We start from the raw sequence: 27,298 nt of genomic DNA on the forward strand, positions 1-27,298 counted from the left end.
ATAAACATTGAGTTTATAAAAATAAAAAAATTCTCACTGATATGAAAGATATGTTTGTTTCAAAAAAACGTACCGCAAGCGATGCATTTATACGTTCAGAATGAGCATCGGGGCATTAAACAAAACTTCTCCAGTCAGTTAGCAATTATAAATGGGGTTTGGTAACCTTAGTTCTACACCTAGCGACTTTGAACTACTCCCTTCTGGGCGCAGGTATAGGGCACCCCTCGGCAGGAAAAATAGAACTAGACAATCATTTGTGCCAGGTGTGATATCCCTCCTAAATAGCTGGGGCTAATGTTCCCATCGACCCAGTAAGGCCAGTAGACTAGTCTCTTTTTATTGGTATGCAACTGTTATGAAAGTTGTATTGTCAATTTGTTTTGTATTTAAACGCTACTTTAAACGTGTACATGACACTGCAACAAAACTTCTCCATGGGGACAATAAAGTCAGTAAAGTAAGGCAACCTAATCAAGAGATTTTAGCCTCATGGAGAGGCTAAAAGAGGCATAGTTCAGTCATAAATCAGAGAAGTTGTTTCTCTCTTTACTAGAAGCTCGAGGACATTATTTAAAAAAAATCTAATCGTGCAATTTCTCAGTACAACTGATTTGTGAGAGGTGAAGGCGTGCATCCTTTAAATATTTAATTAAATCTAGATAGCCTTAGTGTTAAAAACGTAAATCTAGCTTGATGGTGGTTCTATGTTCAAACAACCGCCCCAGAAGCTGTCTGGGATTTTCATATTACGTGTGTGAAAGTGCACTAGTGGGGTTATACCATGCCTGACCGTTTCCCCAAGGCCTTTAATAGTGTATTCCATGGATACACTATTAAAAGCCTTGGGAAAACGGTCAGGCATGGTATAACCCCACTAGTTTGTTCTTCAACATCTCGTAATAAATGGTAAACATAGTCAACACAGTGATAGCTAATTTGAATCCCACTGGTTTCTGCTAAGGTATTCTGATGAATTTGTGAGATAAATTATGTAATTTCCCATTCTTTCAATTCACCAGAATTTGAAAAACAAAAGGAATGCCATGCAAACAACAGAGCAGGAGGTATAAAATTAAAATGGATGAGTGGATCAACAGAGCAACTGATTCAGAGGTTAGTCGACCTATCATAATGGAACAGCCATGGGGTTAGTTATAATGCAAGTCAAATATTTATGTCGTCGGATGTACTTCACTCCACAATAATATTCTGATGGGGAAACTGGTGTAAACTCAAATCACAGCATACAAAACCTATTAAAAAAAAGTATAAGCTGCATCAATGCAGTTACTGTAAAGAAATCAAAAACGACTGATTTGGCATTGGTCAATCCCCCCCGTCTCTTCATTTTTTGTTCCATACCCACAATACATTTTTTTTTTTAAATGGCTAGGACAGGACATTACTGTTACTACAAGCCTCTATTTTTGACCTTCCTCTACCTTGACTCTACTTCTTTTTTGAGATTTTCCCCGCTTTCCTGTTGGGCTCGTAGGGTGTCCGTAGGATGCTCGGCGAATCCTCCATAACGCGGACCAGCAGGTTATCAATGTAGTCTTCCAGTTCACGGATATGGGCGTCCTTCTTTTTCACCACCTCCTTCTGCTTGATGAGCTCGCGCACCACCTCGTCAAAGGACAAGTTGCTATAGGAGGCCACGCTCGGCTGCTCTGTCTCCTGCGGGGAGGGGGGGCAAACCACAGCCATTGTGATGAATTCAACCATGATAGCACCATTTACAAATACCTCAGTAAAAGTGTACTACTCCAAATGATACCCATTTGCTCTCAAATGGGTATCATAGCCAGATGGTAAAAATAGACAAAGCAAAAGGTAAAAATCGGTGCTAAAGAGTATCTAAAGCAAGACTGAAGGTAGGCCAGGCCAGGGAATCCCACGTGTTATGGCAGATAGACTAATTGCCTAATTAAAGGTGTTTGAATAATGTCACAAACTATGTCAATAATGCACGTGTTTATCTCTTCTACCCTGGTGGCAATCAGGACTAATTGAGGGCCTGTGATAAGATGTCACTCCAAAAGGTGTGTTGGCACTGTCAATGCCATTTCATTTCAGGTGCTCGATCTGTTCAAGTCAATGGTATTTAAAACAGAAAACGATAGATGGCTCGAACAATCAGTAATGCTGCGGCGTGGAATCTGATTTGACGTTTTTAGTGTCAGTTCTGGGGAAATAAACGTGTCAACTCTCGTTCCCTATTTAAATCTTAAACCACGTATCCTCCTCCACAAACCAGCAACGACTGAGACCTTGACCAGCTGGTGGACAAGAGCATCACATTAAGATTAAACTCCCTAGAAAACAGCAATAAAGATTAGAAATGAGACTTTTTCGTTCCCAGGGGAAACAGCAGAGTGCATATTTCAGGAACAAAGGATCAGGCCAATAAACACAAAAAAACAAAGATGCAACCAAACTATTTTGGTTTCGTTTTTTTTCTTTAGAGGAAAAACAGTCTGTGTAGACTGTGCCTCTCTCATTACAGGGGGGACAAGAGGAGCTGCAATAATTTTTAATGAGGTGCCACGTTATCGCTTCAACAATGGACATCCTCCCCCAGGCAGATACAGAGGCAAAGCCATCAACCTGTTTAAAATACTTCACTTATCAGTCTCCTCTCCTCCGCGTTCCCAAATCAAGCTGCCATCGCTGTGCGGTGTCTACGATGTGAAGAAGTGCCAGACTATATTTACCTGTATACTATATTTCTCTTCCTAGTATGAGAAACAAAGATAAACCAGAATGTGAGGGTCCTATCACTAGAGTCTATGTCCAAACAATTCAAGACTATGGTGGGGATCACACTAAGCAGGCTGCACCTTTATTTCCATCATTTTCAATAGTGTGGACATGCTAGGTGTCCTGCATTCCTCCATCGTAGGTAAGCTTCAAGTTATTTTGTCAGCGTTCTGGCAGGCCAAAGTCGAAAGTAACTCCGCAATATGCCTCTTGTTTTCGGTCAGAGAAAAATGTGATTGGGGGTTTAGCGACTGCTTACTCGGGAACTGAATATGCTTTAAGAAACAAAACAGGGAAAATATACTAAGAAATAGGCCTTTTGCACTTCCAGTCATCAGGACAACCAATTTAGCAGATATTTTCCTACCATGAATCAAGTTACAAGCTCAGTTTAACTATACTGTATGAGCAACGGCGTCCAATTCACACACCAAAGAGCCCCAGATATTATATAAAGCTACACAGCCAGAAGCTGTAGTGGCTGGTGACAGATGCCTAGAAATGACCATGAACTAGTTAAGCGAAGACAATTTTTCTGCGATCAGTAGTGAGAAGTAGATAAGGCGAGCACACTTGGCATTCTCCAGTTGTCTCATTACTACATCTAATGAGGTCTACTTTGAGAATTTAAAAGCTCTGTTCTTTGAACTCTCTCACTATCCTTCCCCTCCTCTCACTGGTTTATTAGCAAGGGCCTGAAAGCAGAGGAAATGGAACTGCCAGTTCATTTCTGCTAGGCTCTGCAATAGAGTGTATGGAAGGGCACATGTGGCTAAGATAACTCCTCAACACCCACAATGAGAGGTGAGGAAAGCCATTATCAGAATCCCGGTTTCTCATTTCAACATCACTTTGGACATGGCTCTCTTACCATGTTAAACTAATTCAGGAGTGTAATTGCCAGCAACTACTAGAATTATGCACCAGCAGAGCATGTTTTGTGCTTTTTTTGGGGGGGCGGTGGGGGGAGTGACAAAACTAAGGTGGCAAATAAACCCCCTCATCAATCCAATGACAATTTCACACATATTTATCCCTACATAGTGCTCCAATTATGGTACCAGTACGATATAATATAACTTCACCTGACCTTAGAGAGACCGAAACTTCACACGGTTTTAAATGATGAGCCAATCAGAGATGATGGTCGTTGTTTTCAGCTGTTAATTAGTTAAATTACACTCATCGTGAAGTGTTAAAGACAGAAGAGACAACAGCTCAGAGATCAACCTCACAAACTGCAATGTCATGTAAGATCAGGAAGAGCTAAAAGTTGGTGGTGTTCTGAAACTAGGCTCATGCTTTTTGACGCTCTCTCCCCCTTTATTTTTTCCCATGGTCTTTATGAAAGGGTTATTCCTACCAATGTAAACCTTGTTTGAGAATGAATAACTAAAAGTGTGTACGGTGAGCTCTTACATTTTTCTTGCCATGTTTCTCTCGCGCCTTCCGGATGTCTTCATTGCTGGTGGGCTTTTTATCACTGCAAAACATACGAGAATACGGAATTACAAAAATCAATTAAAAAAAACAAACAACTAAAATCATGTTTACCAACACGGTTAAACCACCCTGTATCATCTTGCCTTAAACCTAAATGATCATAAACGGTAGTGTACGATGGTAGCTGTAAAGACGATGGACAAGCGCCTACAGTGCGATAGGCCTAAGAGGTTAATTGTGTGACAGATCTCAGTGTGGCTAAGAGGGGTCTGTTATCAAGCCGAGCTTCTCTTAAAGCTACACTTAACTGAAGCAATAACAAAGCATTCTCACCGCTCCTGTTTCACAAAAAAAGCTAAGGGACCGGGGTGAAGAAACGTAACCACTCAAATTTATAGACATGGTTATGGATACAAAGACTGACCATCCCATGATATCACAATTATAGTTTTAACAAATTACGTGGCTATACAGTGTCTCTACATTTCATTTGTTTACAAACATTGGAATAAATCTGTCAATGAGTTTGTGAGTGGTTACATTTCTCCAGCGCCATCCCTCAGCTCCGCCACCAAATCAGTGGTGGAGTGTCCACTTTGTTATTGTTCGCACTACAGATTGCCCCTTTAAAGCTAGAATCCTTAGTTGCTACATCCATTTTTGACTTATAAATAATGATATATATATATATATATATATATATATATATATATATCCCCATTGATTCTTGAACAATATAACTTCTAAATGCCATGTGAGCTTCGGTCAACTGTCGTACCCCATCAGAACCGTCCTCGCTGGATTTTGACCCTTGCCTGTCCTGACACTGTACCCGCCCACCTGACCACTCCGCCTATCCCTGAGCCTGCCTGCCATCCTGTACCTTGGCCTCTACTCTGGATTATCGACCCCTGCCTGCCTTGACCTGTCGTTTGCCTGCCCGTTGTTACAATAAACATTGTTACTTCACACAGTCTGCACTTGGGTCTTACCTTGGTACCTGATAGTGCTATAGCTTGGAAAACAAATACATGTGACTCTGGATGACAACATAATGTTTCCAACATTAGGGCTAAATACGCTTTTGTTTTTGATACTAACGAGTATCGCGATACAGGCATTGTCCCGGCCCTAGTTTACATAATGAATTTTTAAGGTATAAAAATGGAAGTAGCAACTGCAGATGGCCCCTTAAAGCCAGTAATGACACCTGTATAGTATGATAAAGAAAACTTGGCCAACACATGGATAACTATATGCTACTGCTGATATACACTCACCGGACATTTCATTAGATACACCACCGCGTTCACGGAAATGTATTGCTCCTACAGACGTGGCTTGTTTTATAAAGCAGGCAGACGGGCATCAACACATTCGGTTATTGTTTGATTGAACATTAGAATGAGCTAAACAAGTGACATAGGCGACTTTGTGAGCGTAGTATGATCGTTGGGTGCCCGGCGTGCCGGATCCAGTATCTCAGAAACGGCTGCCCTCCTGGGCTTTTCACGCACAACAGTGTCTGTTTACCGAGAATGGTGCAACAAACAAAAAACATCCAGTCAGTGGCAGTCCTGTGGAAAATGGGGGCGACATGTGGGCGAAAACAGCTCGTTGATGAGTGAGGTCAAAGGAGAATGGCAAGAATCGTGCAAGCTAACAGCGGGTCAGCAAATATACAAATAACGGCGCAGTACAACAGTGGTGTGCAGAACAGCATCTCAGAATGCATAATCCCCTGTCACGGATGGGCTGTTGCAGCAGACGACCACACCAGGTTCCACTCCTATCAGCTAAAATCAATAAGAAGCGGCACCAGTGGGCCCCCATCACCAACACTGGACAATTGAGTGAAGAAAAAGAAACATGACAGCGAGTTCATTTTATTTGAGTGGCCTGCACAGTCCCCAGACCTCAACCCAATAGAGCATCATCGGGATGAATGGAACAGGCTGTTCACAGCATGAATGTACCACCGTCCAATCTGCAGCAACTTCGTGATACCATTGCGTCAATAGGGACCAACATCCCTGTGGAATGTTTCTGACACCTTGTACAACGCCCTGAAGAATTAAGGATGTTCTGAAGGCAAAGGGGGTCCGACCCGGTACTAGATGGGTGTACCTAATAAACTGACTAGTGAGTGCATAAACGAGCAATATGGGCAAACATTATGTTTGACACAACATCAGTGTAACACAGGAACCTGATATGATTGGTTCAGTGAAACAGCTTAGAAAAGGTACATTTTTATTAAACAGCTAAGAGTAAAACAATGTACACTGCTCAAAGAAATAAAGGGAACACTAAAATAACACATCCTATGATCTATCATCTGAATGAATGAAATATTCTTATTAAATACTTTTTTCTTTACATAGTTGAATGTGCTAACAACAAAATCACACAAAAATGATCAATGGAATTCAAATTTATCAACCCATGGAGGTCTGGATTTGGAGTCACACTCAAAATTAAAGTGGAAAACCACACTACAGGCTCATCCAACTGATGTAATGTCCTTAAAACAAGTCAAAATGAGGCTCAGTAGTGTGTGTGGCCTCCACTTGCCTGTATGACCTCCCTACAATGCCTGGGCATGCTCCTGATGAGGTGGCGGCTGGTCTCCTGAGGGATCTCCTCCCAGACCTGGACTAAAGCATCCGCCAACTCTTGGACAGTCTGTGGTGCAACGTGGCGTTGGTGGATGGAGTGAGACATGATGTCCCAGATGTGCTCAATTGGATTTAGGTCTGGGGAACGGGTGGGCCAGTCCATAGCATCAAAGCCTTCCTCTTGCAGGAACTGCTGACACACTCCAGCCACATAAGGTCTAGCATTGTCTTGCATTAGGAGGAACCCAGGGCCAACCGCACCAGCATATGGCCTCACAAGGGGTCTGAGGAGCTCATCTCGGTACCTAATGGCAGTCAGGCTACCTCTGGCGAGCACATGGAGGGCTGTGCGGCCCCCCAAAGAAATGCCACCCCACACCATGACTGACCCACCGCCAAACCGGTCATGCTGGAGGATGTTGCAGGCAGCAGAACGTTCTCCACGGCATCTCCAGACTCTGTCACGTCTGTCATGTGCTCAGTGTGAACCTGCTTTCATCTGTGAAGAGCACAGGGCGCCAGTGGCGAATTTGCCAATCTTGGTGTTCTCTGGCAAATGCCAAACATCCTGCACGGTGTTGGGCTGTAAGCACAACCCCCACCTGTGGACGTCGGGCCCTCATACCACCCTCATGGAGTTAGTTTCTGACCGTTTGAGCAGACACATGCACATTTGTGGCCTGCTGGAGGTCATTTTGCAAGGCTCTGGCAGTGCTCCTCCTTGCACAAAGGCGGAGGTAGCGATCCTGCTGCTGGGTTGTTGCTATCCAAAGGTCTCCTCCACGTCTCCTGATGTACTGTCCGGACTCCTGGTAGCGCCTCCATGCTCTGGACACTACGCTGACAGATACAGCAAACCTTCTTGCCACAGCTCGCATTGATGTGCCATCCTGGATGAGCTGCACTACCTGAGCCACTTGTGTGGGTTGTAGACTCCGTCTCATGCTAACACTCGAGTGAAAGCACCGCCAGCATTCAAAAGTGACCAAAACATCAGCCAGGAAGCATAGGAACTGAGAAGTGGTCTGTGGTTATCACCTGCAGAACCACTCCTTTATTGGGGGTGTCTTGCTAATTGCCTATAATTTCCACCTGTTGTCTATTAAATTTGCACAACAGCATGTGAAATTTATTGTCAATCAGTGTTGCTTCCTAAGTGGACAGTTTGATTTCACAGAAGTGTGATTGACTTAGAGTTACATTGTGTGGTTCAAGTGTTTCCTTTATTTTTTTGAGCAGTGTATTTAACCTTTATTTAACTAGGCAAGTCAGTTAAGAACAAATTCTCATTTACAATGACAGCCTACTTTGTTTGACTTCTATAAGCATGTTGCAATGTTTTGTAGTGGAAGTTCTAGTTGTATTAGCTACCTAACTCGTCCTGAATAAGCCAGCTGACCTTACGAAAGCACACGGACCGCAAAAGCCATTCAGTTTTGTAAGTCTTCTAATATTTGAAACTACTCTAAGGGATCTGGAATACTGTGCAATACATGTGCATCTGGGTCGTGTTCATTAAAGCACACAATTGAAAGCGTTGGAAAATGTTTTTCAATGGAAAATGAAAAGATCAGTTTCCTATTGGCTAAGTCCAAGTAGTCCCCACATGTTTCCGTAAGTTTTTTTGCCGTTTTATGCCTAATGAACATGACCCTGGCTTAGACACCAAACATAGTTGTGTGGACGTGGAAAGCTTTACCTTGCTTTGTAGTGTGAGCTGAAGGGGTTGGTTGGTTGGATGTCGCCCTGAGACTCGCTGTTGAAGGGATTGGGCGAGCGTAGGTCTCCAGAGCTGCCCGAACGGCCCCCGTCGGTCTTGCGTCCCTCCTTCTTCCCGGTCACACGTTCAAGTAGGCTGACCTTCTCCTTCTTCTCCTTCTTCTCCCCTTGGTCCCACAGCTGGCCCTGCTCCACCTCAAATGGGTTGCGGTTGCGAGGAAGGGTGGCGTACTTCTGCGGCAGGCCATCGCTGATATCAGTAAAAGGGTCACAGTGTTCCTCTGTGTTCTGGTAGCCTTGCACCTCACTCTGGGAGCGCCTGTGAGGGGCGGCACCACTCCCTTTCTCTAAGAAACACAACAAACAAAGTAACTGATATTTTTATAGAAATAATACTAATCACACAAAAAAATTATGTCTCCTTAGGGGTACTAACACACACACACACAGTTGAATTCAGAAGTTTACATACACTTAGGTTAGAGTCATTAAAACTTGTTTTTAATCACTCCACAAATTTCTTGTTAACAAAACTATAGTTTCGGTAATTCAGTTAGGACATCTACTTTGTGCATGACACAAGTAATTATTCCAAAAATGGTTTACAGACAGATTATTTCACTTATAATTCACTGTAAAAAAATATATGTATACCTCCACAAGTCTGGTTCATCCTTGGAAGCAATTTCCAAATGCCTGAATGTACTAAGTTCATCTGTACAAACAATAGTACGCAAGTATAAAAAGAAAGCCATGGGAACACGCAGCGGTCATACCGCTAAGGAAAGAGATGCATTGTCTCCTAGAGTTGAACGTACTTTGGTGCGAAAAGTGCTTCTGACCCACTGGGAATGTGATGAAAGAAATAAAAGCTGAAAAAAAAATCACTCTACTAATATTCTGACATTTCACATTTTAAAAATAAAGTGGTGATCCTAACTGACCTAAAACGGGGAATTTTTACTAGGATTAAATGTCAGGAATTGTGAGAAACTGAGTAAAAAATGTACTTGGCTAAGTTGTATGTGTAAACTAAATTGTAAACTTCCGACTTTAAATAAATAAATATATAAATAAATAAAATGTATGTGTGTGTCATTTGCAAATAAATTCATACAAAATCCTACAATGTGATTTTCTGGATTATTTTTCTAATTTTGTCTGTCATAGTTGAAGTGTACCTATGATGAAAATTACAGGCCTCTCATCTTTTTAAGTGGGAGAACTTGCACAATTGGTGGCTGACTAAATACTTTTTTGCCCCACTGTATGCATGCATGTATGCACACATGTATGCGTATATGTATGTATGTATGTATGTATGTATGTATGTATGTATGTATGTATGTATGTATGTATGTATGCACATATACATACACACACACTAGCAGTCAAAAGTTTGGACACACCTACTCAATCAAGTGTTTTTCTTTATTTTTACACATTTGTAGAATAATAATGAAAACATGAAAACTACTAAATAACACATATGGAATCATGTAGTAACCAAAAAAGGTATTAAACTAATCTAAATATATTTGATATTAGAGATTGTTCAAAGTAGCCATCCTTTGCCTTGATGACAGCTTTGCAAACTCTTGGTCTGACAGAGCTCTAGAGTTCCTCTGTGGAGATGGGAGATCCTTACAGAAGGACCACCATCTCTGCAGCACTCCACCAATCAGGCCTTTATGGAAGAGCAGCCAGAAGGAAGCCACTCATCAGTAAAAGGCACATGACAGCCCGCATGGAGTTTTTCCAAAGGCACCTAAAGGACTCTCAGACCATGAGAAACAAGATTATCTGGTCTGATGAAACCAAGATTGAACTCTTTGGCCTGAATACCAAGCATCACGTCTGGAAGAAACCAGGCACCATCCCTACCGTGAAGCATGGTGGTGGCAGCATCATGATGTGGGGATGTTTTTCAGTGGAAGAGACTGAGAGACTTGTCAGGATAAAGGGAAAAATTAACGGAGCAGTACAAAGAACCTTAATGAAAACCTTCACCAGAGTGCTCAGGACCTCAGACTGGGGTGAAGGTTCACCTTCCAACAGGACAACGACCCTAAGCACACAGCCAAAACAACACAGGAGTGTCTTTGGGACAAGTCTCTGAATGTCCTTGAGTGGCCCAGCCAGAGCCCGGACTTGAAACCGATCAAACATATCTGGAGAGACCTGAAAATAGCTGTGCAGTGACACTCCCAATCCAACCTGACAGAGCTTGAGAGGATCTGCAAGCTTGTAGCGTCATTACCAAGAAGACTTGAGGTTGTAATCACTGCCGAAGGTGCTTCAACAAAGTACTGAGTCAAGTGTGTGAATACTTATGTGTATGTGATATCATAAAAATAAAATGCTACATTTGCAAAAATGTATTTTAAAAACAGTTTTTGCTTTGTCATTATGGAGTATTGTATGTAGTAGATTGATGAGGGGAAACAAAATATTGAATTCATTTTATAATAAGGTTGTAACGTAACAAAATAGGCCAAACACTAGAAGAAGCTGCTGTCCTTACCCAGCTCCTCGATTGAGTTCATAGAGTCCAGCTTGGGGCGGAAGTGGGTGCCAATGAGGTCGGACATGGAGTGGGCAGCGGAAAGCTTATGGGAGCCGGCCAGTAAGGGTCTCTTGATCTTGGGCTCTGGCTGGTGCTGATGGTCCGGAGCACTGGGCTGGCGAAGGGTCTCCGAGTCACACATGGCGGAGCGGGGCAGGATGGCTGAAGAGGTGTCGGAGAAGCCACCATCGTGCTTGCGACCCTTCAGCTTGTCCTTGAGTTTAGTGAAGGGCGAGCGGGGCTTGTCCTTTACGGAAAGGTCGAACATGCTGGCCGTCATGTTGTTCCTCATGAACTGGATGCTGACCTGAATCTTCCCTCTCTCCTTCCTCTTCTTCCCTGGCCTGGAGTCCAAAGAGTACCAGCTGAAAGAAGGACATAGGGATAATTACTAGACAGGTAATTATTGTTAGTGGCACATTAAAATAATTACAGGAATATAAGATGAAAACATCAAAGAAAACATCAGGTGTCTTAATGGGTGATAAAACGTCACAAATTCAAGCTATGTTTTTGTTCTGAGATCATTTAGGTTTGTTATAGCAACAGGGGTGGTTACATATTCATCCTTTTAAAAATGTATGAATTATGAACATGCTCAGACCTTTTTCCACATGGAAATATTGGTGTAAGTATTTTTTTTAAATCAGTGGAAAATATAGGCATATTAATGAATTCATCTTAATTCTAGGCTTTGTTTATGAAATGTTAACTCAAAAATGGGCTAAAGTGATATGCTCTATCGACTGAGGTAAAAACTATCAGTAAACGTACAACACAGAAATCTGAGAGTACTACCTAAGTGAGTTGAGCCATTTCATTTTGAAGAAATTATTAGAAAAGTGGGGATCAAAAAACTGTTTGAGTCTGACATTTCCCTGAGGAAGAGTAACAACTTGAGTATTCAATAAATTATTAGGGTAAAATGTCTGTGGTGGAAGTCCCCAATTTCACCTCATATAAATCCACAGGCGACGTCACTTGAAGCTTTTCGTCTCCCTGTGAATACATATTATACGAGGGATAAACATAATTCCCTGCTAACCGTGATGGTCTGAATCGTGAAAAGAATGTTGAATAATATGGTTCATCAAGGCCATTCTGCTACTCTGCTCCTGTTTATTTAACCTCTGCCTTTTCTGCTGGAAGTAATACGATTGATGCCTTCGCTGTGAGAAAAAGGGGTGACATTTGCACAAATCTGGCCTTTGTTCAGAACTGCTACGACAAGCAATTGGGAAATTACAAAGGCAATGGTGCAGGATAACCATGCAACTCATACATGCTAATGAGAATGCTGGCTTCTCCATAGCCTAGGTCTAGCCCAGTGGTCACTAACCATTGTGGTGAGATCACTTTTTAAGTCAAAATGCAGCCTGAGGTCTAAGCGCTCAGATAAAAAAAATAAAAAATCATGACTTAAAAAACATAAGCCTATGCAACATTAACCAATTAAAAACAGCTCTGTAGCAATGATGTGTGTGCAATAGGCAATAGGCCCAATACATTATCAATGCATATTGGCTATGCTTGAATTTCCCGGCCAATGGCATTGCAATGTTGTTCTTCTCAGACAATTTTATCATTATATTTTAAAACTTGAAGTAGATGATCACACTTGGTACTAGATAATTTGCTGTATTACTTGTGAGGCATAGCTGAGTGAGCATGAATTGAAATAATTAGCTTTTTTATTTTACTGATGGTGCCTGCATCTGATGGTCAGTCTCAGCGGAGGGAGACTGACCAAAAAGAAGACACTGTCTTCCAGCTGATGGCGGAGTTTGTACCTTCAGACACATGAAATGGTTCAAAATGGAGACACTTCGACTACCCCGCACAGGCCAGCTGAATCAAGTGCACCTACTACAAACAGCGTGAAACAGGCTTTATCAAAGACAGGCAAAAACTGCTTCTCCAATAGAAATCCCCGATCACACTTGAGGCGACGTCATGGAGACGTTGGCTAGCTAAACATGTCATCGGATCCAAAAGACCGTTTCCCGCCGAACTGCGCATGTGTAGGATGTCAAATCCAAAAGGCACTCCTTCAATATAAAGTTGTTTAAGACAAAGATTAAAATGTGTCAGTTTGTCACGATCACAAGGTTGGAGTAATAACATGCTAAACTACTTAAGAAATAAGCTCGAATCTAGGTTGTGCCTTTAGTTTTTAATTTCTCCAAAATCTAAGGAAGAATTTTGCACTTCTCAAGCTCCGGCCTGGTCTATTTGGTCTGTTTCACAAGCGTTCCCAGAAGTCTCACGAAGTTGCGCTTCTGGGTTTAGAAACTCTGTGGTTTATTATTGTTTTTTTTATAGAAATGGTTGGCGATCGACTAGGAATGCTTTGGAGATCGACCAGTAGACCGCTATCGACCGGTTTGTGACCACTGGTCTGGCCTTTTTAAACCAATGGTTTGTCGACTGCAACAATGTAGAACTGGGAACAAAGCTCACTCAAAATACAAAGTCAACATTTAAACCACCTCTCAAACAGCAGGTGCTCTGATAAATTCTACAATTCCTCAATGAGCACAACCTCTGTCTGTTCAAGCTATAGGCTACTTCTGTCATTGGAAATGTGGACAGCCGTGATGTTTTTTTGCCCTAAACTGTGGCTAAAGAACCTCCAAGGCAAGGGCCTCTTGGTCAAGCTAGTCTTATTCACATAGTGTGCTCTGTCCTTCGGAGCACGATCTAGGAGCCACAGCATGCTGCTGAGGGGGCCAGCCCTGTACTTCACATGGGTGTCAAGGCCAAGATAAACCTCCCTCTGCCTGGAACCACAATACTCCCACTCTACCAAGACCTCTGAGAAACTCCTCACAATCAACACAGGTGTGCGATAATTAGGGGCTGCCTACCTCAATGTCTAGATGGGGAGGAGAGTCTGTGTCAGCTTGAAAATACAGTTGACGGACACAGCTAGTTAGCAAATTGGGACTGCTCCAGTATTTGGATATGGCAGCACAAGAGTGGGCCTTGGGCTCATTCTAGTTGAGTCAGTTGTGTGGGATGACTAAATACTGGTACATTGACATCTCCACAACAGCTCTGTACTTGAATGACTGCAAACCCTGGAGGTGCATCAGCTCCGGCACCTTAAATAAATACTACCATCAACGGTTGCTTATGACACATCGCAATTCTCCCCAACTAATGGGTGAAGAGGAAGTGTGCTAATGTTTGCATGATGAAATGTACCAATGGCTAATTGACACCAGATCCTCTTATGTTCCTGTTTCTCTGAGCAGAATGGAGGCTTACTCATCATGTAGCCTTGGCCTAGCTAACTACAACACATTGTGCCATAATTATTCTACACAGCCAAAAATAACTTTGAATAGCGCAACTGGATTGGGTGGAGCTGGTGTAGTGTTTTTTCCATACATCCACACCACTGGAAAAATATATATCATTTGAGTCAGAATTAGTAACAAGACATGTTTGGCCAGTTCCACCACATTCAGTTAGCATAGGCTAATACCCAAAAGAGCACAACATAATGTTTAGCCTATGCCATGTCCATAAATTATAGTTTACCATCTTAATTCCAGTATAAGGCAAGAATAAGCAAGGACAGTATTGCCATTTGTTGATTGTGTGGTTGCTGGAATTGGGGTGGAACAGTTTGCTGCTATTAGACAGGAAAGATAATCTGATGGCCTGCTGACTGCTGTTCTCGCTGGACTAGTTCACCACCTACAAAGGCTGCACCCAGTCAACTCAATTACAACATGAATGGCAGTCTATTCTCAAAAGACTAACCTCTTGATTCATTGTTCGGTGTCAACAAAGCACATTTTTTAACTAGCACAATGGCGTAGCCTGTGTCACAACAAGACAGCTGTACAGGTAACTAGGGGTGAAACAGGTCACCAAACCCAGTTTAGTACGTATTGCTTTTTTGGGGTTTCGGTACAGCAGGAAAAATAAACACCAACCGTTACTGTAGTTAATTTTGGTTAATTTGAGAAAATAGAAAACGTTAGTATTCCCGATTCCATAAATGATCATGAGTCATATAATGACTGGTGAGAGCACAATCAGAATACCAACACTTTGTATTTTCTTAAATGAAAACACACGATTACTCAGCAACACTAAAATAAATCAAATCAAATTTTATTTGTTACACACACATGGTTAGCAGATGTTAATGCGAGTGTAGCAAAATGCTTGTGCTTCTAGTTCCGACAATGCAGTAATAACCAACAAGTAATCTAACTAACAATTCCAAAACTACTGTCTTATACACAAGTGTAAGGGGATAAATAATATGTACATAAAGATATATGAATGAGTGATGGTACAGAGCAGCATAGGCAAGATACAGTAGATGGTATCGAGTACAGTATATACATATGAGATGAGTATGTAAACAAAGTGGCATAGTTAAAGTGGCTAGTGATACATGTATTACATAAAAATGTAGTAGATGATATAGAGTACAGTATATACGTATACATATGAGATGAATAATGTAGGGTATGTAAACACGCAATATGCGTGTGAAATCAATGTATAATCATGGCTCAGACATCGTATAGGCCTATGGTATGATGTTTTCTTACAAAGATGAAAATATGTGCACTTGTGTGTGACTCATAAAGGGGGCGTGTCTGCAGCACAGTATCTCTCATCTCCCACTCTGGGGTAATGTGATGGGCTGTCATTGAGTACCTTTACGTAGCACTGGAGGCCCATCCATCTGTAGTAAGCGAAACACAATGCACCATTGCTTATATAGAGCGGGTCCTACCCGTTTGCTGAAAATTGGTGCGATAGGGCAAAGTTAGTAATGGGCGCATATCCGCGGCTATAAACATGCCTATCGCTCTTGTAATTTATTTGGCACGATCAGAATCAGCTGTGAAGGGCTGCTTGAATGCGGAGGGAAGAAAGAGTTGATGTTTTTTTGCGTTTCCGTCTTGCTCAGGTGGTGGGAACACTATGGTGATGTCGACATAAATTTGCCAACATGTTTGAGGTGTTGGCAGCTGCATAGGCTATTTTCGTTGAGCAGTGGCGACATAGTACTGGTAACTCTTTGTCCATCGCTGTTGTAATCTACTGGGAAGCCAAAATGTTCCCAAACTGGAGATTTAAACGACGGAGAATTTTCCTGGTTTATCGATCCCATCCTTACAGGGCCCGGTTTCCCGATGGCGATGGATAGTAGGCTTACGAGTGTTTTCACATTGTTCCTACAACGGCAGACATGCGTTTCCCAGTCGTTGTGGCCTGTGTCAATACGGATAGGATCAAAATAAATTCAGCACTGCTCTCTGATCAGCGTTCTCCCTTTCCAATCTTACCATAACATTATAATTATTCCACAATAGTGGCGACGAATCAGCTCTTAGAGAGCTATTATCACCTATGGCTACAAATATTGAGGTAGGGTATTCTAATTCTTACCCCAGCGGTTCGCAAACTAGGGGTCACAACCTAATATGAAAATGGGTTTGCGGGATATTTTTTTTTTTTTAAATGCGGTTTTATAAATGAAATATTATATACTGAACAATATATAAACTCAACATGCAAAAACTATAAAGATTTGACTGAGTTACGGTTCATATAAGGAAATCAGTCAATTCAGATGAAATCATTAGGCCCTCATCTATGGATTTCACATGACTGGGCAGGTGCCCTTCCCCCTCTTGTACCAGTTCCCAAACATTTCTGGGGGAATGGCCCTAGCCCTCACCCTCCGATCCAACAGGTCCCAGACGTGCTGACTGGGATTGAGATTCAGGCTCTTCGCTGGCAGGAACTCAGCCATACTGCTCTTTCTGTGCGTGGTGGCATTGTCATGCTGGAGGGTCATATCAGGATGAGCCTGCAGGAAGGCTACCACATGAGGGAAGAGGGTGTCTTCCCTGTAACGCACATCGTTTAGATTGCCTGCAATCACAACAAGCTCAGTCCGATGATGCTGTGACACACCACCCCAGACCATGACGGACCCTCCACCTTGATCCCGCTCCAGAGTACAGGCCTCAGTGTAACGCTCATTCCTTCAACGATAAATGCAAATCCAATCATCACCCCTGGTGAGACAAAACCGCGACTCGTCAATGAAGAGCACTTTTTGCCAGTCCTGTCTGGTACAGCGACAGTGGGTTTGTGCCCAAAGGCCACGTTGTTGTCTGTCATGCCTGCCTTACAACAGGCCTACAAGCCCTCAGTCCAGCCTCTCTCAGCCTATTGAGGACAGTCTGAGCACTGATGGAGGGATTGTGCATTCCTGGTGTAACTGGGGAAGTTGTTGTTGCCATCCTGTACCCATCCCCCAGATGTGCTGTTCGGATGTACCGATCCTGTGCAGGTGTTGTTACACGTGGTCTGCCACTGCGAGGACAATCAGCTGTCCGTCCTGTAGCGCTGGCTTAGGCATCTCACAGTACGGACATTGCAATTTATTGCCCTGGTCACAACTGCAGTCCTCATGCCTCATTGCAGCATGCCTAAAGCATGTTCACGCAGATGAGCAGGACCCTGGGCATATTTCTGTTGGTGTTTTTATTGAACAAGCATGGGAAACAGTGTTTAAACCCTTTACAACGAAGATCTGTGAAGTTATGGATTTTTACAAATTATCTTTGAAAGACAGGGTTCTGAAAAAGGGACTTTCCTTTTTTGCTGAGTTTATACGTCTTGACAATGACAGTTTACAATATAATGTGACGCCAAGTAACTTAGTCTACTTAACCTGTTCAACAGCCACACCATTCTTTACCAGATTCAGATGTCTAGAACTTAGGGATATTTGTACCACATACAACGCCCTTAGTTTTAAACATGTTCATGACCAGTTTATTACTGGCCACCATTCCAAAACAGATTGTAACTCTTTGTTAAGGGTTTCAGTGACTTCATTAGCTGTGGTTGCTGATGCGTACAGTATATGGTTGAATCAGCATACATGGACACACATGCCTTGTTAGATGCCAGAGACCTGCTCTACGGTACACCACACTTTACATGTTTGAAATTAGAGAAGCTAAAACCTTTGAGTTCTATTAGATAGATAGCTCTGAATCCACAATATTGAAGAGATTGAAAAGCCATAACAAGTTTTTTTTTTCAATAATATCAAAAGGCTGCACTGAAATCTAACAGTACAGCTCCCACAATCTTTTTGTTATCAATTTCTTTCAACCAATCATCAGTAATTTGTGTCAGTACAGTACATGTTGAGTGCCCATCTCTATTTGGGCTCCCGAGTGGTGCAGCGGTCTAAGGCACTGCATCTCAGTGCTAGAGGCGTCACTACTGACCCTGGTTCGATTCCAGGCTGGATCACAACCGGCCGTGATTGGGAGTCCCATAGGGCAGTGCACAATTTGCCCAGCGTCTTCCAGGTTAGGGTTTGGCCGGGGTTAGGCCGTAATTGTAAATAAGAATTTGTTCTTAATTGACTTGCCTAGTTCAATAAAAAAGGTTAAATCAATTTTGTCTTAAATTAACACACTGAAACTCTGTTGTTAATTTGTGTTGAGCTGGCAGCAAGCTGATAGGCCAACCAGTAAAGGCTGATTTACCACTCTTGGGTAGCGGAATGACTTTGGCTTCCCTCCAGGCCTGTGGACAAAGACTTTCCTGTAGACTCAGATTAAATATATGACAGATAGGAGTGGCTATAGAGTCAGTTACCATCCTCAGTAGCTTTGCATCTAAGTTGATAACAATAATTTTTCACTTCTCCCACACTAACTTTATAAAATTCTAACTTCAAATGCTTTACTTTTATTATTAGTTTTTTTGTGCATGAATACGATAGCTCACTGTTCATTGTTTGCATTACCTGCCTAAGTTTGCCCACTTTGCCAAATAAGTCATCATTAAAATAAATTGGCAACATCAAATGGTTTTGTGATGAATAAGCCATCTGATTCAATGAAAGATGGAGTTGAATGTCTTTCTGCCCATAATTGAATGTAAATTACATGTAAAGTGATCTTAGCTTCATAATACAGTGTCTTCTTTTTGTTGAGTTTAGTCACATAATATCTACATTTGCAATACGTCAGCCAGTCAGATGTGCAGCCAGACTTATTAGTAAACACCTTTTGCCCCATCTTTCAACCATAAGGTTTTTCAATTCCTCATCAATCCATGTTACCTTAACAGTTCCAAAAGTCAGTTTCTTAATAGGTGCATGTTTATTAATAATTGGAAGAAGCAATTTCATAAATTCATTAAGTGCAGCATCTGGAGACTCCATATTAATCACATCAGATCAACAAATATGTTTTACATCATCCACATAAGAGTCACAGCAAAATCTTTTGCATGATCTCTAATACACTTTTTAGGCCTGGCTTTTGGAACTTTGGCTTTCCTGGATATAGTCACTATACTTTTTTCCAAGATGGCATAGCAGTCGGACGTCTTGTTTGTCTTGTCCCGTGTATATATCTTTTTCTTAAAAAATATATACACTTCTCAAAAAATAAAGGGAACACGAAAATAACACATCCGAGATCTGAATGAATGGAATATTCATATTAAATACTTTTGTCTTTACATAGTTGAATGTGCTGACAACAAAATCACACAAAATTATCAATGGAAATCAAATGTATCAACCCATGGAGGTCTGGATTTGGAGTCACACAAAGTGGAAAACCACACTACAGGCTGATCCAACTTTGATGTAATGTCCTTAAAACAAGTCAAAATGAGGCTCAGTCGTGTGTGTCCTCCACGTGCCTGTATGACCTCCCTACAATGCCTGGGCATGCTCTTGATGAGGTGGCGGATGGTCTCCTGAGGGATCTCCTCCCAGACCTGGACTAAAGCATCCGCCAACTCCTGGACAGTCTGTGGTGCAACGTGGCGGTGGTGGATGGAGCGAGACATTATGTCCCAGATGTGCTCAATTGGATTCAGGTCTGGGGAACGGGCGGGCCAGTCCATAGCATCAATGCCTTCCTCTTGCAGGAACTGCTGACACACTCCAGCCACATGAGATCTAGCATTGTCTTGCATTAGGAGGAACCCAGGGCCAACCGCACCAGCATATGGTCTCACAGGGGTCTGAGGATCTCATCTCGGTACCTAATGGCAGTCAGGCTACCTCTGGCGAGCACATGGAGGGCTGTGCGGCCCCCCAAAGAAATGCCACCCCACACCATGACGGACTCACTGCCAAACCGGTCATGCTGGAGGATGTTGCAGGCAGCAGAACGTTCTCTACCGCGTCTCCAGACTCTGTCACGTCTGTCATGTGCTCAGTGTGAACCTGCTTTCATCTGTGAAGAGCACAGGGCGCCAGTGGCGAATTTGCCAATCTTGGTGGTCTCTGGCAAATGCCAACGTCCTGCATGGTGTTGGGCTGTAAGAACAACCCCCACCTGTGGACGTCGGGCCCTCATACCGCCCTCATGGAATCTGTTTCTGACCGTTTGAGCAGACACATGCACATTTGTGGCCTGCTGGAGGTTATTTTGCAGGGCTCTGGCAGTGCTCCTCCTGCTCCTCCTTGCACAAAGGCGGAGGTAGCGGTCCTGCTGCTGGGTTGTTGACCTCCTACGGCCTCCTCCACGTCTCCTGATGTACTGGCCTGTCTCCTGGTAGCGCCTCCATGCTCTGGACACTACGCTGACCGATACAGCAAACCTTCTTGCCACAGCTCGCATTGATGTACCATCCTGGATGAGCTGCACTACCTGAACCACTTGTGTGGGTTGTAGACTCCGTCTCATGCTACCACTAGAGTGAAAGCACCGCCAGCATTCAAAAGTGACCAAAACATCAGCCAGGAAGCATAGGAACTGAGAAGTGGTCTGTGGTCACCACCTGAAGAACCACTCCTTTATTGGGGGTGTCTTGCTAATTGCCTATAATTTCCACCTGTTGTCTATTCCATTTGTACAACAGCATGTGAAATTATTGTCAGTGTTGCTTCCTAAGTGGACAGTTTGATTTCACAGAAGTGTGATTGACTTGGAGTTACATTGTGTTGTTTAAGTGTTCCCTTTATTTTTTTGAGCAGTGTATATACGAAATATATACAATCTCAATTTACATCTACGGACGGAACATACTCTCATGCAACCCACCTCGCCCAATGTGGTACGGATCTGCAATTTTTTACACTTTTTAGAACACTTTTTATAACCGGAACCCCATCAGTGGCGAGCCAGCTAATTAGCTGGTAGTCAGTTAGCCACTGCTTGCGGTGATCACCGTTAACACAGACATCAGCCAGCCTCAGCCCGGTCAATTCCTGCCAGTCTGCACAGCGTGATATCAACCCAGAGCATATTGGACTGCTTTTTCTCTACCACATCTCCAGATTCCTACCACAAGCTCTGATCCTTTACACCGGATCATCGCAGCAAGCTAGCAGCTATCCAAGTGGCTACTCCTGGCTAACGTCTCTGTCCCGAAGCAAGCATCAGTTAGCTCCAGGCATGCTCCAGGCTAGGCCCATCTCCCGGCTAGCCGAAGAGGTCCATGAGACAATTCTTGGGCTACAATACCCATTTTGCCTGGACCCTTTTACTGCAGACACAGAGCCCCGCCAATCCATCACGACAGGTCTGCCGACGTAACCATCCGAGGGGGTTTCAACAGGCTCTCCCATTGCTACGTCCCCCGAAGGCCCATCTGCTAGCCCCGGCCCGCTAGCTGGCCGAATCGCCGTGTCTCCAGCTCGCCTAGCTACTCACTGGACCATATGATCACTCGGCTACACATGCCTCTACCTAATGTCAATATGCCTTGTCTATTGCTGTTTTGGTTAGTGATTATTGACCTATTTCACTGTAGAGCCTCCAGCCCTGCAAAATATTCCTTAGCTAGCCCTTTTGTTCCAACCCCCACACATGTGGTTACCCCACCTGGCTTAATCAATTAAATGTATTTATTTATAAACCCCTTCTTACATCAGCTGATGTCACAAATTGCTGTACAGAAACCCAGCCTAAAACCTCAAACAGCAAGCAATGCAGGTGTAGAAGCAGGGTGGCTAGGAAAATCCCTCTAGAAAGGCCAGAACCTAGGAAGAAACCTAGAGAGGAACCAGGCTATGAGGGGTGACCAGCTTCAATGGTGCCGAAAGAGAAAAAACCTCTCTCATCACTCTATGCCTAGGTTTACCTCCACTGTATTCACATCCTACCATATACCCTCGCCTGTACATTGTGCCTTGAATCTATTCTTCCACGTCCAAAAACCTGCTCCTTTCACTCTCTGATCTGAGCACACTAGACGACCAGTTCTTATAGCCTTTAGCCGTACCGTTATCCTACTACTCTCGTAATGTAGAGGCTAACCCAGGCCCTGCAGCTCCTAGCTTCAATCCCAATCCCCAGGCGCTCTCATTTCTTGACTTCTATAACCGTAAAAGCCTTGGTTTCATGCATGTTAACATGAGAAGCCTCCTCCCGAAGTTTTTTTTATTCACTGCTTTAGCACACTCCGCCAACCCGGATGTCCTAGCAGTGTCTGAATCCGGAAATTTTCATCCCCAACATTTTCCGACAAGGTAGAACTGCCAAAGGGGGCGGAGAGATACCCTGCAGAGTTCTGTCATACTAGCCAAGTCTGTGCCCAAACAATTAGAGCTTCTACTCTTAAAAATCCACCTTTCCAGAAACAAGTCTCTCACCTTTGCCGCTTGTTATAGACCCCCTTCAGCCCCCAGCTGTGCCCTGGACACCATTTGTGAATTGATTGCCCCCCTGTCAATCTTCAGAGTTAATACAGTTAGGTGACTTAAACTGCTTAACACACCAACTGTCCTACAATCTAAGCAAGATGCCTTCAATCTCACACAAATTATCAAGGAACCTACCAGGTAAAACCCTAAATCCGTAACCATGGGCACCCTCATAGATATCATCCTGACCAACTTGCCCTCTAAATACACCTCTGCTGTTGCGGTCATCCCCGTCTTCAAAGGGGGAGACACTAGAGACCCAAACTGTTAGACCTATATTCCATCCTGCCCTGCCTTTCTAAAATCTTCGAAAGCCAAGTTAACAAACAGATCACCAACCATTTCGAATCCCACCGTACCTTCTCACTATGCAATCTGGTTTCCGAGCTGGTCATGGGTGCACCTCAGCCACGCTCAAGGTCCTAAACGATATCATAACCGCCATCAATAAAAGAGAGTACTGTGCAGCCGTCTTCATCGACCTGGCCAAGTCTTTCGACTGTCAATCACCGCATTATTATCGGCAGACTCGATAGCCTCGGCTTCTCAAATGACTGCCTCGCCTGGTTCACCAACTACTTCTCAGACAGAGTTCAGTGTGTCAAATCGGAGGGCCTGTTGTACGGATCTCTGTCAGTCTCTATGGGGGTGCCAAAGGGTTCAATTCTCAGGCCCACTCTTTTCTCAGTATATATTTTATATATATATATATCTCAATGATGTCGCTCTTGCTGCTGGTGAATCTCTGATCCACCTCTACGCAGACGACACCATTCATTCTGTATACATCTGGCCCGTCTTTGGACACTGTGCTAACATACCTCCAAAATGAACTTCAATGCCATATAACACTCCTTCCGAGTCCTCCAACTGCTTTTAAATGCAAGTAAAACTAAGTGCATGCTCTTCAACCGATTGCTGATCGCACACTCCCGCCCGACTAGCATCACTACTCTGGACGGTTCTGACTTAGAATATGTGGACAACTACAAATACCAAGGTGTCTGGTTAGACTGTGAACTCTTCTTCCAGACTCACATTAAGCATCTCCAATACAAAATTAAATCTAGAATTGTCTTCCTATTTCGCAACAAAGCCTCCTTCACAAATGCTGCCAAACATACCCTTGTAAAACTGACTATCCTACCGATCCTCGACGATGTCATTTACAAAATAGCCTCCGACACTCTACTCAGCAAATTGGATGTAGTCTATCACAGTGCAATCCGTTTTGTCACCAAAGCCCCATATACTACTGCGACCTGTATGCCCTTGTCGGCTGGCCCTCGCTACATATGTGGCCAAACCCACTTGCTCCAGGTAATCTATAAATCTATGCTACGTAAAGCCCCACCTTAGCTCACTGGTCACCATAGCAACACCCACCCGTAACACACGCTCCAGCAGGTATATTTCACTGGTCACCCCCAAAGCCAACACTTCCTTTCGCTGCCTTTCCTTCCAGTTCTCTGCTGCCATTGCAAAAAAAAAATCACTGAAGCTGGAGTCTTAAATCTCCTCTCTAACTTCAAGCATCAGCTGTCAGAGCAGCTTACCTATCACTGTACCTGTACACAGCCAATCTGTAAATAGCACACGCAACTACCTCATCCGCATATTGTTATTTAACCTCTTGCTCCTTTGCACCCCAGGGTGAACAAACTTGCACATCATCATCTGCACATGTATCACTCCAGTGTTAATGCTAAATTGTAATTATTTTGTCTCCATGGCCTATCTATTGCCTTACCTCCCTACTCTTCTACATTTGCACACACTGTACATAGATTTTTATATTGTGATATTGACTGTACGTTTGTTTATGTGTAACTCTGTTGTTGTTTTTGTTTCACTGCTTTGCTTTATCTTGGCACGGTCGCAGTTTAAATGAGAACTTGTTCTCAACTGGCCTACCTGGTTAAATAAAGGTGAAATAAAAAATTTAAAAATAAGAAATTGTGATCACTGCATCTGGATACAGCTGTAGAACAAAGTTCTACAGTATTAGTAAAAATGTGATTGATACATGTGGATTATCTTGTTCCTGTAGTGTTTGTAAACACCCTGGTAGGTTGAATGATATATATAATCTGCTTCTTCATATACCACACGTGTTAGGTGGATGGATCATGTTGGCAAAAGACAAAATGCTCACTAACAGGAATGTAAATCCATTTGTACAAAATATTTTAGAGAGGGCCTCCCGAGTGGTGCAGTGGTCTAAGACACTGCATCGCAGTGCTCGAGGCGTCACAACAGACCAGGGTTCAATCCGGCCGCGACCGGGAGACCCATGAGGCGGCACACAATTGACCAAGTGTCGTCTGGGTTAAGGGAGGGTTTGGCCGGGATGTCCTTGTCCTTCCGCGCTCAAGCGACACCTGTGGCGGGCCGGGCGCATGCACGCTGACACGATCACCAGTTGTATGGTGCTGCCTCCGACACATTGCTGCGGCTGGCTTCCGGGTTAAGCGAGCAGTGTGACTTGGCAGGGTCGTGTTTTGGAGAGTGCATGGCTCTCGACCGTCACCTCTCCCGAGTCCGTACAGGAGTTGCAGCGATAGGACAAGACTAACTACCACTGAAGAAATGGTAGTTAAAAAAAAGTAAAAAGACCATTAAAACTCATGGTACGCTTATTCAGTGCTCTTGACCACATTAAAAAAAAATATCAAAGCAGGTTGGATGTGACAGGAGAGATGAGGTGCGCACTGTCAACCTCGCACCCTGACTTTGAGAAGATACGTCGCGACATGCATCAAGCACACCCATCGCATTAGTGGCGGTGAGATAAGACAAGCAATGTCAGACTAATTTGAAATTGACTGTCATAGCCCCACATTAAAAGTATATGATTGTGAATTGAGAATACAAATCAATAATACTGTTAGAATGTTTTCCAATTGACTGCCACATGAAAACGTTTGCAATGCTGACCACAGAGACACATCATTGGTGATTAGGGACAGTTTTTCCAAACCAAATTATTTAGGCTAGTCGACCCAACCCTCTGAATCATGTTCCAAATTATTTCTGCAGGTTAGTCCTGTGACATTGAACAAGACAGTTCCGCAAATCCAACCTACTTCTTCCTGTTCGCAGTTCCTTAAACATCAAACTCAGAACTAGAAAACCAAAGACTTAGCATTGTCCGTTGTGACTAGGGATGCTTTACATCCTATGTGTTTATACATGTGGGTTTGAGAGCAGAGAAGGCAAATTTCCTATTTAACAGTTGGACAAAAAGTTATATTGTATTTGGCTTAATGTTCTGAAACTTCCTTGAAAGGCAGCAAAAACATTATTTAGTTAGATTAGTTTGGTGATACTTACTCAGTTTTCCTTCTCTCCTTGTTATCAAAAATCTCATTGAGATTGATGGTACTCTGGCCCAGGAATTTATCCATTCCCACCAGGGACCTGTGCATCACGATGAGGCATAGTTCGTAGATTTCTGGGTTGCCCTCCAGAAGCAGACCTGGCAGCTCAAAGGAGGCTTCTTCTCTCCACACTGGGCTAAGTGTTTTCTCTGCCACAGATGTCGAGTACTTCTCCTTTCCCAGCTGAATGATAGTGTAGGCATCGTTGGTGCCATTCTTACTCTTAGCTTGTAGGTCAGTTGCTTGAAGAACAGTGGCTTGGACATGAGTCGGGAACCACTTTTGGGACTGCTCTACTAGTGACATGATCAGCTCTGTTTATGTGTGGTTAGCAAAACAAATGTATGTGGAGGTGAATTGACCTTAAAGTGATGACAGAGCATGCAAACAGTAACAACTTATTTCTTAGTACATGATGTTCATGTAGATTGGTGATTTGTAGGCAAAGACAACTTAAAGTGCTTATTGGTCATATATTTTTTATATGTACAGCTAGTAGCACATCTCAATAGTTAGCAACTAACTAATTACTTCAGTCCATTTTACACACTTGTCTTTTGTGATTATCATATCACAAATGTCCAAGCCACTGTTGTTAAGCAAGTCACCTGAAAGCAACACGGGAGAGAAGAGTACATTGTAAGCAGTTGTGCAGGTTACCTAACGTATGTAATACAGATGTGCTATCTATGATTCAAGTTCAGCAGGCCAACTAACGAACAAGCTAAACAGCTGACACCAATAACCCTTGCTAGTTTGCCTGAAGGATTAGCTAGCTATTTAGCTATACAGCAAAAATAGCGTGTTTTTCAGTAATGTTGCCTTTGTCATATTGTGACAGACCAATCGTTATTCTTATACAATAATAACGTGTTGCAAAGTAGTAGCATTGATTACTAGCCGTACAGTAGATTGGACAGCTGATTATGTTAGCTAACTAAACAAGCTTGCTCAATACTGTACCTCGTCATTTTCTCCAAACTTGCAACATTTTGCCATCATGTAAATCCATTCGATTGTTTAACATATTTCACAAATAAACTTCAAAATTATTTATTGGAGGTAGATTTCGTGATTTTACAGCCTGCTAGTTGTACCAACCAAAAACTCTAATTTCCTTGTTAGCCAA

General features: G+C 43.0%; 1 protein-coding gene across 1 annotated transcript; it reads right to left on the bottom strand.

Moving 5' to 3' along the window:
- Positions 1-27,298, bottom strand: LOC135512473 (rab11 family-interacting protein 2). The gene is made up of 6 exons (XM_064934534.1): positions 27,133-27,298; positions 26,123-26,777; positions 11,068-11,474; positions 8,524-8,890; positions 4,183-4,246; positions 1-1,680 (listed from the first exon to the last, which is right to left on the bottom strand). Exons 2-6 carry the CDS (start codon positions 26,473-26,475, stop codon positions 1,453-1,455), a joined length of 1,419 nt encoding a protein of 472 aa, XP_064790606.1. The 5' UTR covers positions 26,476-26,777; positions 27,133-27,298; the 3' UTR covers positions 1-1,452.

Source organism: Oncorhynchus masou, chromosome 24 (genome assembly GCF_036934945.1).
Source record: "Oncorhynchus masou masou isolate Uvic2021 chromosome 24, UVic_Omas_1.1, whole genome shotgun sequence".
Classification (NCBI taxonomy): domain Eukaryota; kingdom Metazoa; phylum Chordata; class Actinopteri; order Salmoniformes; family Salmonidae; genus Oncorhynchus; species Oncorhynchus masou.